Source organism: Nothoprocta perdicaria, unplaced genomic scaffold, assembly GCF_003342845.1.
Source record: "Nothoprocta perdicaria isolate Ctin4 unplaced genomic scaffold, notPer1 scaffold_352, whole genome shotgun sequence".
NCBI lineage: Eukaryota > Metazoa > Chordata > Aves > Tinamiformes > Tinamidae > Nothoprocta > Nothoprocta perdicaria.
The window spans coordinates 505,905-522,522 of NW_020455591.1; the positions used below are offsets into that span (position 1 = coordinate 505,905).

The 16,618-nt window shown below is 37.1% G+C and overlaps 1 protein-coding gene across 2 annotated transcripts in view; it reads right to left on the reverse strand.

Moving 5' to 3' along the window:
• Window positions 1-16,618, reverse strand: part of NOX4 (NADPH oxidase 4) — a 95,252-nt gene that overhangs the window by 38,668 nt on the left and 39,966 nt on the right. For both annotated transcript variants that reach the window (XM_026044178.1, XM_026044177.1), the window contains exon 12: window positions 10,924-10,984. In XM_026044178.1, coding sequence (XP_025899963.1) covers window positions 10,924-10,984 — 61 coding nt within the window. The remainder of the gene's footprint in view (window positions 1-10,923; window positions 10,985-16,618) is intronic.

The window sequence follows — 16,618 nt, forward strand, 5'->3', positions numbered from 1 at the left end:
TTTTTTTTTTTCCCCACTGCCATTTCCTTTCCTCCTGATTAGTCATTTGAAAGACTAAGTAAAGTCCACCATTTACAAAGCCACTCGAAAAATTAAATGCTAGTGRAAAGACAGAAATTTAAAAATAATAAAATAGTATTTTCAGAGCTGTTAGATAATGATGATTTTAACTAAGAGAAATAAAATGTTTCACAGAAAGGATTTAAAAAAAAGAAAAAGGTGAATAAAGTGAGAACATCCCTCTATGCAACATTATCTTTAGTGAGATTTTAGTTTAATTAAGCAGTGAGAAAAATAAAGAAATCAGCTAATTATTACACAGGTCATCAGTGAACCTTCCAGCCACCCTGGCTTTCCAGAATACATGTCCCTCTACATACCTTGTTATCCCTCATAACCTAAAGCTGGTAAAATTAAATTCTCTCTTTAGCCCCTTCTTTTTTGCCCTTTTTTTTCCCTTTTTTTTCTCTTTGGGAGGGGGAATGTTTGCACAAAAGGCTTTGTGTCCTCAAAAAATACAGTGGGACAGAGTTGTACTCTTATTTCACTCCTATTTCATTACAACAGAACATGAGAGAAGTACAAGCAGATTTTGGTCTACCAAAGAATGTCCCTATAGAGAGAGCACTGCCAAGTATGTTCCAATTCTTTGCAAAGCCTCTTATTTTTAAGCCTTTTTAAAAAAYAGTACTAAGTTTCCTTAACAGAAGGAAAAGTAAGTCTAGTTATATGATGTGGGGGGGGAAAAAAAAAAAAGTATTTCTGTCATGAATTTCACAATTTTGTGCTGATTCCTTAATCATCATCTCTGGATGGAAAAGAAAGTTAAGTTTAAAATAATAATAATAAAAACAGTTTGGAAAAGAGAGGAGGATTTTGCATATTAATTCCCACTCACAATATTGCCTTACAATACAAGGCAGCTCTGAGAATGTCCTCTACTTGTCTCCCTCGAAATGCAACTGTGGACAGTGTTGCTAATTGCTTAGGCTTAACCAATTTTAGTGAGGTCATTAAGCATATTACAGCTCTAAGTCGCCTTGATCTCAATCCAGCCTCTGTAAAACACAGACCACAACTTTTCCTTCTCCCTGTTTGCTTCTCCCAACAGGTTAGTTGTGAGAATGCCTTCAAGGAACAGGGTATGCTGTTSACACAGTGCTTGGGTAAAACACATCTCATCCACCCTGCTGGGCACRTGCCTCCAGTCCCTGTCTACTGATCAATGAAAACACCAGAAATTACAGGAACAAGACTTCAACAAGAAACAAAAGTAGTAAAAAATAGGCTCTTAAGGGATTCTGTTTATCTATAAAACTCATTTCTCCCTTGTTTTYTATCTCTTTAGGGAAGTAAAGACAAGTCGTGCTCTAAAGGCATTCCTAGCACTCGAGCACTAGTTGCACTGAAGCGTAACACAGGATAAAGTGATCAGAGCTCAGCTGGATCCTATTTTCGGTATAAATTTTGATAGGCTCCCAGGGATGATCCACTGGGAAGAAATGCACTTTTTTTTTCCAAATATCTAATCATATCTGGGGCTCTTCTAACATCTCTCAAAGGGCAATATGAAAAACTTAACAGGAAATTATTCAAGGGACTGGCGGATGAAATGAGCCATGAGATACTGTTTTTTCTCTCTGTCTTTGGATAGGTGATAAACATAAAGCACACAGTTTATCAGTAAATGTATCAACATTTTAATGTAATTTCACTCTACCGTGAATATTTCTTCTTCTATCTGAATTAGATGTTTCTAACAACTTAAGTCTATCCACTCCCTGAATAAAAGCTACTATATATAACCTAGTCTGGGTCACAGTTTTTAATTTTAATTTTTTTAATTATTAACTTTTTAAAAGTACATATATTTGATGACTTCATATTAAGTATAGGTGCAGTCCTCTGTAAAATAAGTAGCAGGATTTTCTACTGAATTGTCATTTCCATCTTTCAAATACCACATTATGAATGTAATAAAATAAATATTTTTACAGGATTGTCATTACTCAAATTATCAAAAAATGATTCCCAGCACTGAATAGTTAAGAGAATCTTTAGAACATTACTGTGTAATATTACATTGATWAATATTTTGTAGAATAAAGACAGAATCACACAGAATGGCTGAGGTTGGAAGGGACCTCTAAAGATGACCTAGTCCAACCCTCCTGCTCCAGCAGGGACACCCAGAGCACGGGGCACAGGGTGGCAGCCAGGCAGGTTTGGAAGATCTCCAGAGAAGGAGACTCCACAACCTCTCTTGGCAACTTGTTCCAGTGCTCTGTCACCCTCACAGTAAACAAGTTCTTCCTCATGTGGAGATGGATCTTCCTGTGTTGCAACTTACACTCATTACCCTTTGTCCTTTCATTGGCCACCACTGAGAAGAGTTTGACCCCTTCCTCCCTACATTCCCCCTTCAGGTTTAGATTCTCTCTCAATCTTCTCTTCTTCAGGCTAAACTGTCCCCTCTCACTTAGTCTTTCCTCATATTGAGAGAYGCTGCAGTCCCTTAATCATCTTTGTTGCTCTCCACTGGACCCTCTCAAGAAGCTCCACGTCCCTCTCATACTGAGAAGTCCAGAACTTCACACCAGTACTTCAGGTGCGGCCTCATCAGAGCTGGAGAGGGGCAGGATCCCCTCCCTTGACCTGCTGGCAGCATCTTCCTGATGCAGCCAGRATCCCATTGGCCTTCTTGGCCACGAGGGCACTGCTGACTCATGATTAACCTGGTGTCAGCCAGGACTCCCAGGTCCCTCTCCTTRGAGCTGCTCTCCAGCAGGTCAACCCCTAGCCTGTCCTGGTGCCGGGGTTGCTCCTTCTCAGGTGCAGGACCCTGCACTTGTCCTTGTTGAACCTCATGAGGTTCCTCTCTGCCCAATTCTCCAGTCTGTCCAGGTCCCTCTCAGTGGCAGCACAGCCCTCTGGAGTGTCAGCCACATGAACACAAAAGAAATATTTTTTTTTTCCATTATATTTTTTGTCTTTTTCTAATCAGCTAACACTCACAAGTCAAGATGAAATGCAGAAGATAAGCCCAAGCTAACAGATTGGCACCAGCAGAACACCTCAGCTTCTGTCTTTGGAAATGTGTGCAGGTGTCTGGTATTTCCCTTGAAATGTGTGCACATCACACATTTCCCTTGAAATGTGTGCACATCATACAAAAAATAAAGGTCTACATTACTTTTATGTGATGAGATAGTCCTTAGAACTGTTGCAGTGGAGAACTGAAATTGCACATTGATTTATTTTCATTTTCTATAAATCAGGGAGGCTTCCCTGAGACTCTAGGTTTGCTGGCTACCATTGAAAGTTCARCAAAATGTTCAAAAATATTCAATAAAAAGTAAAAAAACAGCCTTTTCAGCAAGACTCAACCCATGTATAATCTCTGATGTTTCCCCTCTCTCTAATATCTCCCTTTCCACAAAAATGTCCATTTTTAATGGAAAAAATATTAAATTCTGAAAGTGRAGGGATGTGTGTATATGTATATGCGTAAAAAGAGGTAGTGGCACTCCATGCAACTCTCAGTGAAGCTTCCTCATGTGTGCTTCTCTTTTTCCCAGTGAAACCTGCCACACTGCCAGACTGTATCTGCCATCACACAAGTCCAGGAGAGAAAGCCATCGTGGTGAATTACAGCAAATACAATCTCATTGGAAAACCAGTCAAAAGAAGACAAAGAAAGCGGGATACATACAAAACCTAAAAGGCAGCATTTACAAGTGATATTTTTGGCTTCGAGAGCATTTCTGACCATGTGTTTTTTTGGAAAAAAAAGAAAGCTCATAGCAAARGTAAATGAACTTGTGAAAAATGGGAGGACAGGGGCAACTTCCACTTATTTAGCAAACAACTCTAACACCTATGTTTCTAAAGAAAAAAAATTTTAATAACAGGCAATATTATTTTATTCTTTGTGCTTGGCTTTTACATTGCTCCTTCCTTGTCAAATGTGCTGAAGGCAGTGCATGCCTGACAGCGCGTCTGTTTTTTTCTTTTTCCAGCTGTTTCAGCTGATCTAATAAAAGATATTACCTCTTTCTACAAAACTCCTCTCCCATGGCATATTATTTCATTATAGTATATTTTAGGCTAATCTGCTAGAAATGTCATATAAGTAAAAAGATATCATCATATCCTTTTCTTAAACAGGTTCTGTCATTTTATTCCCATTTTTAGCAAAAAGAGAGGTTTGCATAAAGAAGAAAAGGAGGAAGAACAGGAACAAACAAGGCTGAGCTGTGGAAATGTGGGTTATATCAGTGAAACAAGATATGTGCTGTGCCCTGCTTATCAGCTGCTGCATTTCATTCCAGGACACTGCTCATTACTGTGTCCCCAAGTATCACAGTGYCAGAATCCCATTCATACTCTGGATAAGCAATTTCCAGCCTAAGAATTCCCTCCCACAAGTATTTTTTTCTCCCACCATATTAGTTAAAAATTAGACAACTGAGTCACTTGTCTTATAAAGAAATGCCATGTTCAGTAGGGAGSAAGAACTATTTCACATTTTGTTCATGATTCAAAAGTATTAAAAATTTACTAGGCAGTCTCTCAAACTTTTTAGAGAATTTAAGGATTGTCTTGGCTTTTATTATTATCATTTGTTATTTCAAAGCCAGATTAAAAAAAATAAGCAAAATAATGGCTTTAATTATAAATTAATTAAGTGTATTGACACTCAAAAAAACTTTTTTCAAAAAAAAAAAAAGAAAAAAAAAAAAATTAATTAAGTGTATTGACACTCAAAAAAACTTTTTTCAAAAAAAAAAAAAAAGGATTGAGAAAGAGTTACATTAGCAGTCTGACTCAGTTTCCACTAGTCCCCATGTCTCTCTTCAGTACTATGGTATTCCCTTATTTTCAGGCATGGAATTACTTAGTGCATAGCCCAGCAGAGAGTTTTGCTTAACGTGTGATTTTGTGTGTGGTTTAAGTCCACATAAAAAGTGTTGCCATAGACCTTTCAAAGTAAACTCTTCTGTTTATAAAAGATGCTAAAATATCTGTTTTTACAAGTGTGGAAAACTGTTAGTTGGCACCGTGTCACAACATGATGCTTTCAGTGCAAGTTCTGAAGGTTTTTTTCTCCTTTTTAATGGAAAAAGGTTAAGTAACATTTCTGTGGATGTTGTGTACTCTTTTTTTTTTCCAAAATGAGCTTTATTTATGCATTTGATAATTATGTAGTTTATTAGAGACAGGTTCTTTTTTTAATAATCTTTATAATAATGTTTATAATTGAATGGGACAGATCTGGAGAGGCCTGGGGCAGGGAAGCGCTGGGACTGCAGGGTGCCTCTCACAAATTCTTGGATCAGGAATGCCATGCTGAGCACAGCACAAATGAGCACATGCCCTGTCCTTCCCAATTCGAGCATAAGACAAGACACCAGAAGAAATGGCCAGGCAGGTCAAGAATTAATGAGGAGTATAAGGTAACATGATAGGTAACGGACTGAGTAGATCAGCAGATCAGCAGTAGATCAGCACTGCCAAATCACTTTGTAGTCTTCATGGCAAAAGAGAGCACTGTCATACACTATAGCGCACATCAACCATGACACCTCTACTGACCACGGAGTCCCAGTTCCCCATTTGAAAGGAAAGTTAGAAGTGCAGAGGATGCAGAAAGAAAAGAATATCTGAGATCTCAAAATGAGGACTTAGCACAACAGATTTATCAAATAGAAGCTTAAAAGGTGCCATGCTCATTTTCTATAAGTATTTTGCACACAGTGTTTGTGTGTTGGGGGGTGGAGGGTGGAATCTACAACTCACGTAAATTGTTCTGTGGTGATTCTAATCCTAAAACAGTTTTTTCCTTTTTTTAAAGCACCATCCCAAAGCTGGGCTTTATTTTCACAGACCAGACAGAAAGAGTTTATGGACATCTAAAGGATGAAGCCAAGAAAAAAAACAAAAAACAAAAACCCTGTAAACCAATTCAACCAAATGTTTTGGTTTTGGACTAGCTTATACATAGAAATTGCTGGATGAAATTCTAAAGCATTATCCAGGAGATGGGAACACGAAGATAACTGCTGTTTCTTATCAAAGAGATTTGAATATCAAAAGTTGCTATAGTAACTACTATTATCTGTTTAATGTTCCATATTTGAAATATAACTTCCCTAGTTAAATACAGAACTTTTACAAACTATTTGAAGGGGATTCCCCCAAGAAACTTCTAAAATTTGCTTTTAACATACTTTCACAAATGATCTCATAATTGCAGGTCTAAAGATCGTCTGCATTTTTCTTTTTCCCTGAGGCATTTTTTCAATGAACTGTACAAAACAAGTTATTTTGGTAGTGGCTCTTCAGTAAAACTTGAATGGCATCTAGGAGAGTGCACTAGTGCTCCTAGGGAATGTCATGCTTGAAGAAATGGCATTTTGAAGTGAACTTTCACATTTCCCTAGRCATCATTAAACACGCAAGATTTTTAAAAGTGCACACACATGGGAAGTACMAAGTCCAGCCAGACTTCAAACATTACTTGTGTCCTACTACATGATTCACAGATTTTGCTTCTGTAATGCATAATGCTGCTTCACACAGGTGAAGCAACAAATCTTGCAATCTTATATTCCTGGCTCAGTGTCTTAACAAGAGAAAGATCCACGCCTCCTGTGCGTGTTATAGTGAAGGAAAACATAATTTATATCATGCAGCCATGCCATCCTCTGCTTTCACACTATAAAGTCTGAGATATGCAAAGGATAGAAGGTTACAAAAAGCAAAATATCTGAAGAAAGAAAGGAGAAACTTTCCTTCAAGGCAAATTTTGGCTTAAATATCTTGATTCTTTCCTTGTGAAGGTAAAACTCATGAACTGTTCAAATGAGAATTGACTCAAGTTATACTGTGTTTGGTAATAAGTCAGCTGGAGATYAACTAATATCAAGCAATCTAGGTTGGGAGCCAAAAATTAGTATGTGTAAACTCACCTTCATCATTAAGTCCTTAATCAGAGGAAAGGGGCTTTCAGCATCAAGCCACTAAACTAAATCTATTCTCCTCATTTTTCTCCATTTTATTAATCCTGTCTTTTAATGAACTTGTTTACAGTCATTAATAAAACCTTAATGAACATTAATAGTTCTGAAAAATAAAGCCAATATTCCTTATGGCACACTTTGGCTAATTACACTGTTAAGCCATTTTAATCTCTCAGCAAAGTGACAGCATCACTTTTATTTCTAATATATAAACAGAAACACAAAGTTTTTTATCACTCAGTTCCTGTATCTTCCTCAAAACTGTAAGTGGGATTCACTGACAGTTATAAGAACTAGTAGTCATCAAGTCTACCAAGGAAAATAACATTTCTTCTATCATCTCTGTTTTCTGACTGCAAAACTGCACTTTCCTAGAACAATCCACAGTACCATATTATTAATGCCGTCATAACCTGTCAAGAATCTCATTTAATGACTAAACACAACAAAATGCACTCTACCACAGAGAGAAACAGGCCCAAATCAAACACAGCTTGAGTGACTAGATATTTTTACAGAAACTCAGTGGCAATTATAGGGGTTCTGGGACTTCCTTGTAACATCCTGCAGGCAAGCTCTGTAGTCACATTATTCTTTCTTGTCATCTTACATTTCACACATTTCTCCAACCTGACTCAAGATCTGCTAACAACACAGCTGATACTGACTGAATGATCCACTACTTCAATATCTCTAAAACTATCCCTTAGGTTACTGAAAATGAGAGATTGCTTCTTTGGTGTGCCTTTATTTGCTGATAAATTACAGCTAAATGCTGCAATGAGCCACAAGCTCTTAGTTGCTTCAGACCATCTCCGTACAAGGAGTTACAAGGGCTTATCAGGGTTGTGTAGGCACTTTCAGACAATTTAACAAATCCTGCCAGCCCAGAAATTTTAGATCATGTCTCCTTCAGAGCCACTTCATAACCATATTTATTTTCTTCTGGTGAGCATTCTAGGGAATCCTGAGTCAGCCTCCAAAATTTCAAACAAATGGCTTAAAAATGATGGAAGTTTAAAAATAACACTTCTGGGTTCCCAATCTTTGCTGCCTCAGGTTTTAGTCCACAGAATAAGTTAGTTAGTAACTCCTGATGAAACACGATCACTTCCTGATCATGTTTCCTCTCAGCTGCAACACGAAGAATTAAGCAAAGACAGGTACTTTCTGGTGAGGCCCAGTAGTCACCACACTAATGCAGACTGGTTCTTACAAGGTACCTGGTCTACCTGGATTTACCTGGATTTCACACATGGATCCACATTTGCCATTACATTGCTTCAGATTTTGTGGGGTTAGAAAACAAAGCTTCAGGTCCTTTCAGTAACCAGCATGTTAGTGGCCAGGCCTAGCCCATGTCTCCAGCATCGTGGGGCTTACAAGCTGGGTGAGACACCTAGTTTTGACACACTGATGTATTTTCTTTACTGTAGCTGGGCACATCAGGCATGGCCTATGGCCTCCATTTTCCCCTAGAGACACCACTTGAAATGGTGGCAGTGCTTGAGGCAGTAGGAAGGACAGAGGCAGCAGAGGCTCATCACTGACAGCACTGAGGATAAACTTGGCAGTAGATAAAAAGGAAAGCCTACAAAAAACTCATTTTGTAAATATTCAGTCAACAACTTGTCCAAAACGGAAGGAGAGCCGGGTTACTGAGGAGATATGATAGAAGCAGAACAAAAGGGATGTCAATAAAAAAAGGATTAGGTCAATTAAAAAGATTACCTTATTAGTTAATCTATGGATCTCACAGGTCTGAAAGTCTGATCTGTCTCCTTGCTAACATTTACTTCTGAAGTTCGTGCTGACTTGTTCCAATACCATTCTTGCTACTGCTGGGTATCTAAAGCTATATGCACAGGGAAGGGGGCAATAAATGACATTCTGCCAACAGCACCTTCACGTCAGGAGCTGGCAGCTCTATTACCTACTTTATCTTCCTTATTGACATGCAGTTGCTTTCCCAACCTACAAAATAAAGTTACTAAGGCCGTAAGGTATCTTATTCAATCCTCAAAACATAACACTTGGTGTCAGAGACTTGACGTGAAACATGCAGAATTGCTTTGCCACCAGTGGCATAGAGTGTATCCTCCCTAAAGTCCTTAGACCCAAAGGCAGGGCATTTTTCTTTCAACCCATCTCACAGGTGCACAAAGCAGAAGCCAGGGAGAGGAGAAATGTCTCATAAATGACCAGATATTTGCTGCATTTTTCAATGTCTCTGCATCACCCTCCATCCCAAGCTCACATCCCTTCCATTTGGGCTTTTAACTGAGCCCTCTGAAAAAAACTATTAACTGTCTTTGGTGTCAGATATAAACTGTGAATGTGAAAATGTGATGCAAAGGAAGACCAGAATAAATAGGATAAAGGCTGAAAGAATAGCTTTTGAAAAGAGCTCAAATGGCAGTATATTGCATAAAAACTACTCCATCCCAATATCCTGTCTCCAGAAGCAGCCATTAGCACATACTTAGGAAAGATTAGAAACAACATGGCAAATACAATAATCCCTCCTCAGTATCTTCCTCTAACAGTCAGTAGATTAGGGACTATTGATTGTCATGGTGTACAGGGGATGAGTGAGAACAGGGCCCCCTGGTACAGACACAGAATAGCAGAGCAGAGGGCTAGGTAAGCAGCTCACTTCCCTGAAGTGCATACTTGATCCAGTGATGGATATTCCTGTTTAGTAAAACTTATTCAGTGTATGGTGTCTGCAATGTAACAGTGTCCTGAATTTCACGGAGTCCTACATAGGCAGACTTGCTTCTAAATAGAGGAAGCAGATACTCAGCTGGGAGAAAGCTATTTAAACACTCGTACAGGTCCAATTCACACCACAGAGGCTGTCACAAAAACTTCACACTTCAAAGATGCTGTTTCTTTTGGAAAACCCACTTCTCCACCCATTCCTCTCAGTAGCATCCTTTTCCAGGCAGGGAATGTGCATAATAACATAATAACCACCATAATGGGTCAGAATAAAGGCTAATTAGACCCATATCCACTCTCTCTTTGGACAATATCTTATACTTTGAGGAAAAAAAAAAGATTAAAAACAGGGTGATTATATAAGATTCCTGCATGTGACATTACCCTCCCAAGCTTTGCCTATTAAAGGTTCAGAGATTCCAATAGCCAAGTATGCACCTGGACCAACAAGTTGAATAGGCTTTGATAGACTTAATCTCCCTGGATTTGTCTAATCCCTTACAGAATGACAAACTCATTCGACTCAGTTCCAGAAATACATGAATGAGTATAAATTAATATAGAAAGCATTTCTTCACAAGAAATGAACAAGATGGTTTTATGTATTTGTCTTTATTTATCTTCTTTACAAGGAAATGCTATGCTAAGCAGGAAGAAAGTCAGCTATCAAGGAATAATGACAACTATCACTTGAGTGTGCCACTGTCACACTGAGCAGTCAATTACCCTTCTGCTCTGTGGGGAATCCTGGTTTACATCCTTGATCTGGAGGACATTCAGACAGCAATAGAAGAGCATGGAAGAACATGAAAGCAACCTGTAATCTCAGTATACCATGGGTGGTAATTAACCTGGCAGCCACCCAAACTACAGACATTACAATCCCCTTATCTGGGAGCTGCACATTTCAGCATTTCTGCAGTCTCTATGCCTTGCACAGAGGCAGCAGGCTACTAAAAATAACAAAAAGAGGCAAAAACTGAAAAACATTGCAAATTATTAAATTGCAATCAGAACATCTGTTAGTAGATCAAAACATCAAAACAACTCTGAGCAAACAAGTATGAATGATCTCTAATGAAAATATGTCATAATCAAGGTACAAACAAGCAAAAGGCAGAAACTGATAATAATTCAAAGTATTTATCTCTAAAAAAACAATTGTTTTTCTACATACCTGTCCAGTCTCCTACTACTTTAAGATGGACCCCAAACGTTGCTTTGGTATCTGTAGGGCACTAAAAATATTAAATACATTAAAGATCACTTCTGAAAAACAAGAAAATAAAATGTATTCAAAATGCAATTGTTAAGACAGACTCTTTTGCATACTGCTGAGCATCTACAGAAGCAGTTGCACCCTTTATTTGTAAAGTATTTCCAACATTAGTACAGTTTGGGAAGCCTAGGACTTGCTTAGTCTCAACTCAGTCCTAAGTTTAAATAGAACTTAATGCATGATGTTTTCCTGAGAGTGTGATTTGAAACAAACACTTAACTAAGCATTATACAGCAATAATGACAACTAAAGATCATAGTACCATAGAAATATCCCCGCTTTTACTGACCCTTGTCACTCAAAATCAGGAGCTGCCACATCATTCCTAAATAAAAAAAAATAAGGAAATATTTTTCCTTTAAGAGACTTTTGGTTCTTGAATATTAGGGCTCATGTTTTCAAGGTGATCCTTCTTATACAACTGCTGGTTTTTTTTTTCTTTTTTTTTTACTGTTTATTTCCATAGATTATGACAGAGATTTCTCTGCGTTTCACAAAAGCTTAGCATGTTCAAAGGAAACAGATCAGATTTCATGACACATCATAAAAATCACACTGTACCCACTATTCTGTCACTCTGCACTTGTGTCCTCATCTTGGGGTTTCTTATTGGTGACTGTCAACACAAGGATTATGTCACTTAAGAGTTTATCCACACTATGGTATCTAAAAACTTCCAATCAAGTCAGGTCAAAGGTCCAAGGAAGTAGCTCTCTGAGTATTGTTCCTTGTTAGTTAAAGAGAGATTTGAAACCCACTGCCTTTTGCTGATATGCTGAAAGATTTCACACATAAACAAGACATACAGTTATTCTTCAAGAAAACATTGTACACTTCTTTCTATAAAGAAACATTACCATTGTTTTTTGCTGAAAGATACTACTACCAGGTTCTGACGTATTTCTTAGAACTTGTTAATGATTGGGGCAAGTTCTGCCATGAATCCAACAACCAACATATGTCACTCCTGACTCATTTTTTTTCTACTGCTACAGACAGATAATGATCTTGAGCAGAGAGTGTAAATTCAGAAACACATCTATTTTGAAAATAAAAGGGACCCAGACAGTGAACCCTGGAATGTCCACGCTGTTTGTGAGACTGCTGCTTGGCTCTATTTTGGACCATGCTCACCAGTACTCTCAAGAGCAATCTGTCCCACMCAGGGATACCAAAGGTCTCAAGGCTGAAGTTCAGCTCCTATACCTCCTTATTTAGCAGCAAAGACACAAGTAAAACGCTTACATTCTGTACATCTTGTCAAATCTAGAACAAGGAGTGCAATTGCTAGTTGCTCCATTTTCCTGAAGGGTAAGGAGGGTTCTTGCTTTGCAAAGAGTACTGACAATTAATTATGAAGAGGTGTGGGTATTTTTTTTTTCAAGTTTTCTTATTAAAAATATCTGGTACAGAACTATAGAGATGGAATCATTTTACCAAGCTTTAGCCTTAAAAAAAAAAAAAAAGTAAATACACAGATTTGTGTTTGCACTATCACATCTACCCAAAATATCAAGACTGATTCTCCATACAAAACTAAACATGCAGTCTCTCAATTAGAAAGCAGCACACTAGACACACAAATATCTGCTATTCCAGCAAGACTGTAACTCTAAGTAGCCTTTAGCAGAGTTTAATCTTCACTCTGGTCTGTACTAGCGTTTTCTGTGCTTCATAGCAGATTGAGTGATTTTCACAGGCCCACTATGCCAAGTCCGATTTCAGCACATCCAGAAAACTGTCTTCTGCCATTCCCTGCTTCCTTTAAAGTTAATGGCAAAATACCTCTTGATTCTAGCTAGAAGAGGTTAAGTCCTGTTATCTTTTATATTACTCTTGTGACCAACTCCATTTTACACAACTTTGAAAAATTATTCAATAATAAAAATGATGTATTTCTCTTTAGACTTTAGAAGGCCTACTCTGATATCCCTAACAGTATATGAGAGTTCCTCAGAGAGCTCTGGAAAAAAAAATCTTATTGTGCTACTAAATCTTATCAGAAGCAAAGAACCAATTGTCTAGGCCGTATGGAGTGAAATCTCTCCAGTTCAAGGCAGACATAGAAAAATTGGAGTGGCTCCACCAAASAGCCACTGAAATGATTAGAGAGTATGAACCTCACATAAAAAGACAGGGAATGCATTTGTCTAGGTTAAAGAAGAGGAAGGATCTAACCATTGTCTTGAAAAACCTAAAAAGTAGCTATAGAGAGCAGGGAGGTACCGTCTTCACCTCTGTGAAGACATGATTACAGGAAAAGAAGCAAGGAGCACAAGTTGCACATTAGTATAATAAAATACACACACACATACTATATATACATATATATCATATTTTATACATATATGTACACACACACATATATATATTTAATATGTATATAATATATATATCTATTATAGTGTGTGTGCATGTGAATGCATAAAATAATAATATTTTTCAACATAAGATTATTTAAACATTGGAATAGTTTGCTCAGAGAAGTGTTGGCATTTCCCTTGCTGGGAATATCGAAAACTCATCTTGACAGGCCCCTGGATAACATTGTCCCTGGATAACTTTGTTCACTTATCACACCCATACTTCACCAGTTTCTTTTATGAGATACTACAACAAACAGCATCAAAAGCCTTGTGAATTGCTATGCTCAACTCCATTTTACATATCTAAGTCTCTGAGCACCAGTTAATCATAATTTGCCATAACTCATCTTTAAAACACTGCAGAGCTAAGCACTGACTCAAGATATTTATTCTGGTCAGCTCATACATGTTTAAGCTGACAGAAGTTTCTGTACCATAAAGTTTAAGTAAAGCACAAAGTGAAATACCTTCTTGAATTGGAAATCAAGAGAGTAAGCGCATAAGTTATAGCCAAATAAAGTCAAAGTGGCCTCAGCAATGCATGATGTACTCTCTGCAGCTGTGAACAAAAACAATATTTTTAAGATGTGCTTTGGCAAGTGATCCTCAGATGTCCCCCTGATGCTTTTATTGTGGGAACCCTAAGAAACAAGGTCAAGAGACCAGTCTACCAACTGTACTGAGGCAAGAGTTGCATGCTGCCCATCTTTTTTTTTTTTTTTATTATTAGTTCATAGTAAACTGCCCCAAAAGAAATTGCTAAGATTTGCTAATATTTAAAAAAAATTATTTTTTAACTTTTTTTTTCTTGAATAAACAATGGTTTTCAAAGAGGCAAAACATTAACTTGAAAAGTCTGTAATAAGAAAGTGCAATGGACATTATTGAGTGAAATTCTGTAGCTCTTGCTATACCCGATAAGCTGCAAATTAACTTCATTTGACATAATTTTTGAGTAAAATGCAATAGTGCACAAATTAACTGTGGCAGATAGATACAATCATGTGAAGCTATGTTAATCTTTTTCTAACCTCAATCTATCTATACCTTTAAAAATGAAAAAGATATTAGAGGTAGTAACTATATGTTAAATTGTTATCTGCTGGCATTTGGCCACCTTCCAAAAAAATCCACCCAAAAAAACAAGAGCAAAGGAATTCTGTCAAATTTAATAGTGCTTTGCAGAAGCCCCTGAAGAAACGCAGCTATGTTTTTATCATTTGAATGTTGGTAGACTTTCCCAAGAGCTATTAATGAAAAAAAAAAAAAGATGTTTAGAACAATTATTTTTTTCTATATCATTTCACATTCAAAATTTACTGAATGCTGATTATTCTGTATTTTTAGATGGGAAAAAATCCCTACACTTGCTTTTTTTGTCACTTTTATTTCCAAGGAAACTAGAACAGAAGTACAAAATCTCACTCAGGGATATGCTTATAAACCAACAAATGAAGTAGAGACACCAGCATTTATAATGCTATTCTTGTGTTGCTTAGGTGATTGTAGATTAAGAAAAAAAATTAAGATTGATTAAAAAAAAAGAAGAAAAAATGATTAAGGGAAAAAAGGATAATAATCTTAGATTTGACTAATCCAAATTTAATTGAAAGGATTAGTTATCTAGTTATTAATGCAGTTCAAATCTAGACGAATGCATATTTGAAACATATTTTTATCAATTTTAGGACTGTAGACAAGATTCTCTCRCAGGTCTTGCCCTTAGATGCATACAAAGTGAACAAACTAATTGCTATTATATCATAGAGGTAACACTTTTACACCTACTTTAAACAGCAATAAAAACTCCTGAAATTAATAGAGAAATATATGCATAAAAGAGCACAACATACAGCAAATGAAAATATATTGTCAATTCCTATGTTTAGTTTTCCCAAGACATTTAATCTCATGCAGGAACATCACTGTTATGTATTCCCGAATAAGAATCTTTGTTAGAACAAAAAATAAGACGCTTTGTAGTTGGATATCGCCAAGGGAGGTATAACACTTGAAATTTGGAAGTCTCGAAGGAAACAATGCTCTGTTTCAATCTGCTGGTTATTGCCTTTTTTTGCCTTAAAAAAAATAAAAATACTAAAAAATGGCAAGAATACCACTATTAAAATATATTTACTACATACTATTTTCAGACCTCAGTGTGCAAGGAGAGAGGAAGCTGACAGCAAACTAGTAAGAAAATATGAAGTTCATTTCTAGAAAAGTGAGCTAAACACAGCCAGACTTTTCCTCCTCAGAGAATAAATAAATAAATAAAATAAAATAAATAAATAATATCTTCAATTTTGTCAATTAACTTAAAAAAATACAACCTGCAAAAGCTCAGTAAGATGTAGCTCATCTGGTTTCATGCAAAACTGCTATAAACATTCCTAAAATGATTCATCTTGACATTAAAAAAGGAAGAGGAGTGATGACAAACACAGGCACCCTRTATAAAGGCAGCCAAAAAATAGTAGCTAGACTTCAGTCTGAGTCAGAGGAGGTGAACTGCGTTACATCGAGCTGCCCTTGTTTTAACTAGTGATTTACACAGCTTAAGCAGCACATTTCAGGCGTTAAAAAAAAAAAAATCTGAGGGGTTATTAAACAGATCTTTGCCTGAGAGGTTGAGATTCTCAAAATTGTCTCTCTTCTTTTTTGTGTGCATTTTTTTCCTCCAATTTCAGTTATTTTACAGACAAGAATTTGTCTGGAGGCATTTCCTGTTGGAGATTTGGCCCTACAGCTACCCTAATTTAACTGGCACACATCAGCAGACATGATAACATATGACGCTGGGGTAGTTCTAACCACAGAACATGATTTAGGTATCAAGGGTGTTTGCATGGCCGAGGTGAGACCACTGTGTCTCAAACACCCTTTGTTTCAGTCAGATTCCTCATGAAGCAGCCATCCAGCTGCAGTAACATATCCTAAGCACTTCTCCCTTTTTTCTTCCACTTTCAATTCCCTCCTTGACCAACTTCAAACACCTGAGGTGTAGCAAGTGAGAAAAACCATGCCATAATACTATGGGATGCTAAATTCTTTTTCGTTATCTGGGGTCTAACTTCTTCTGTAATATAAACCACAAAACAACACTCACTAGTTCCTGTGAGTCTGTATTACAGAATTCAGCATTTGCAATCTCACTCCCTGCAGTCTTCAGTTGGCAATCAGGGTCCAAAACAACCCTATTTTAAAATTTGAATCTGTGACCATTC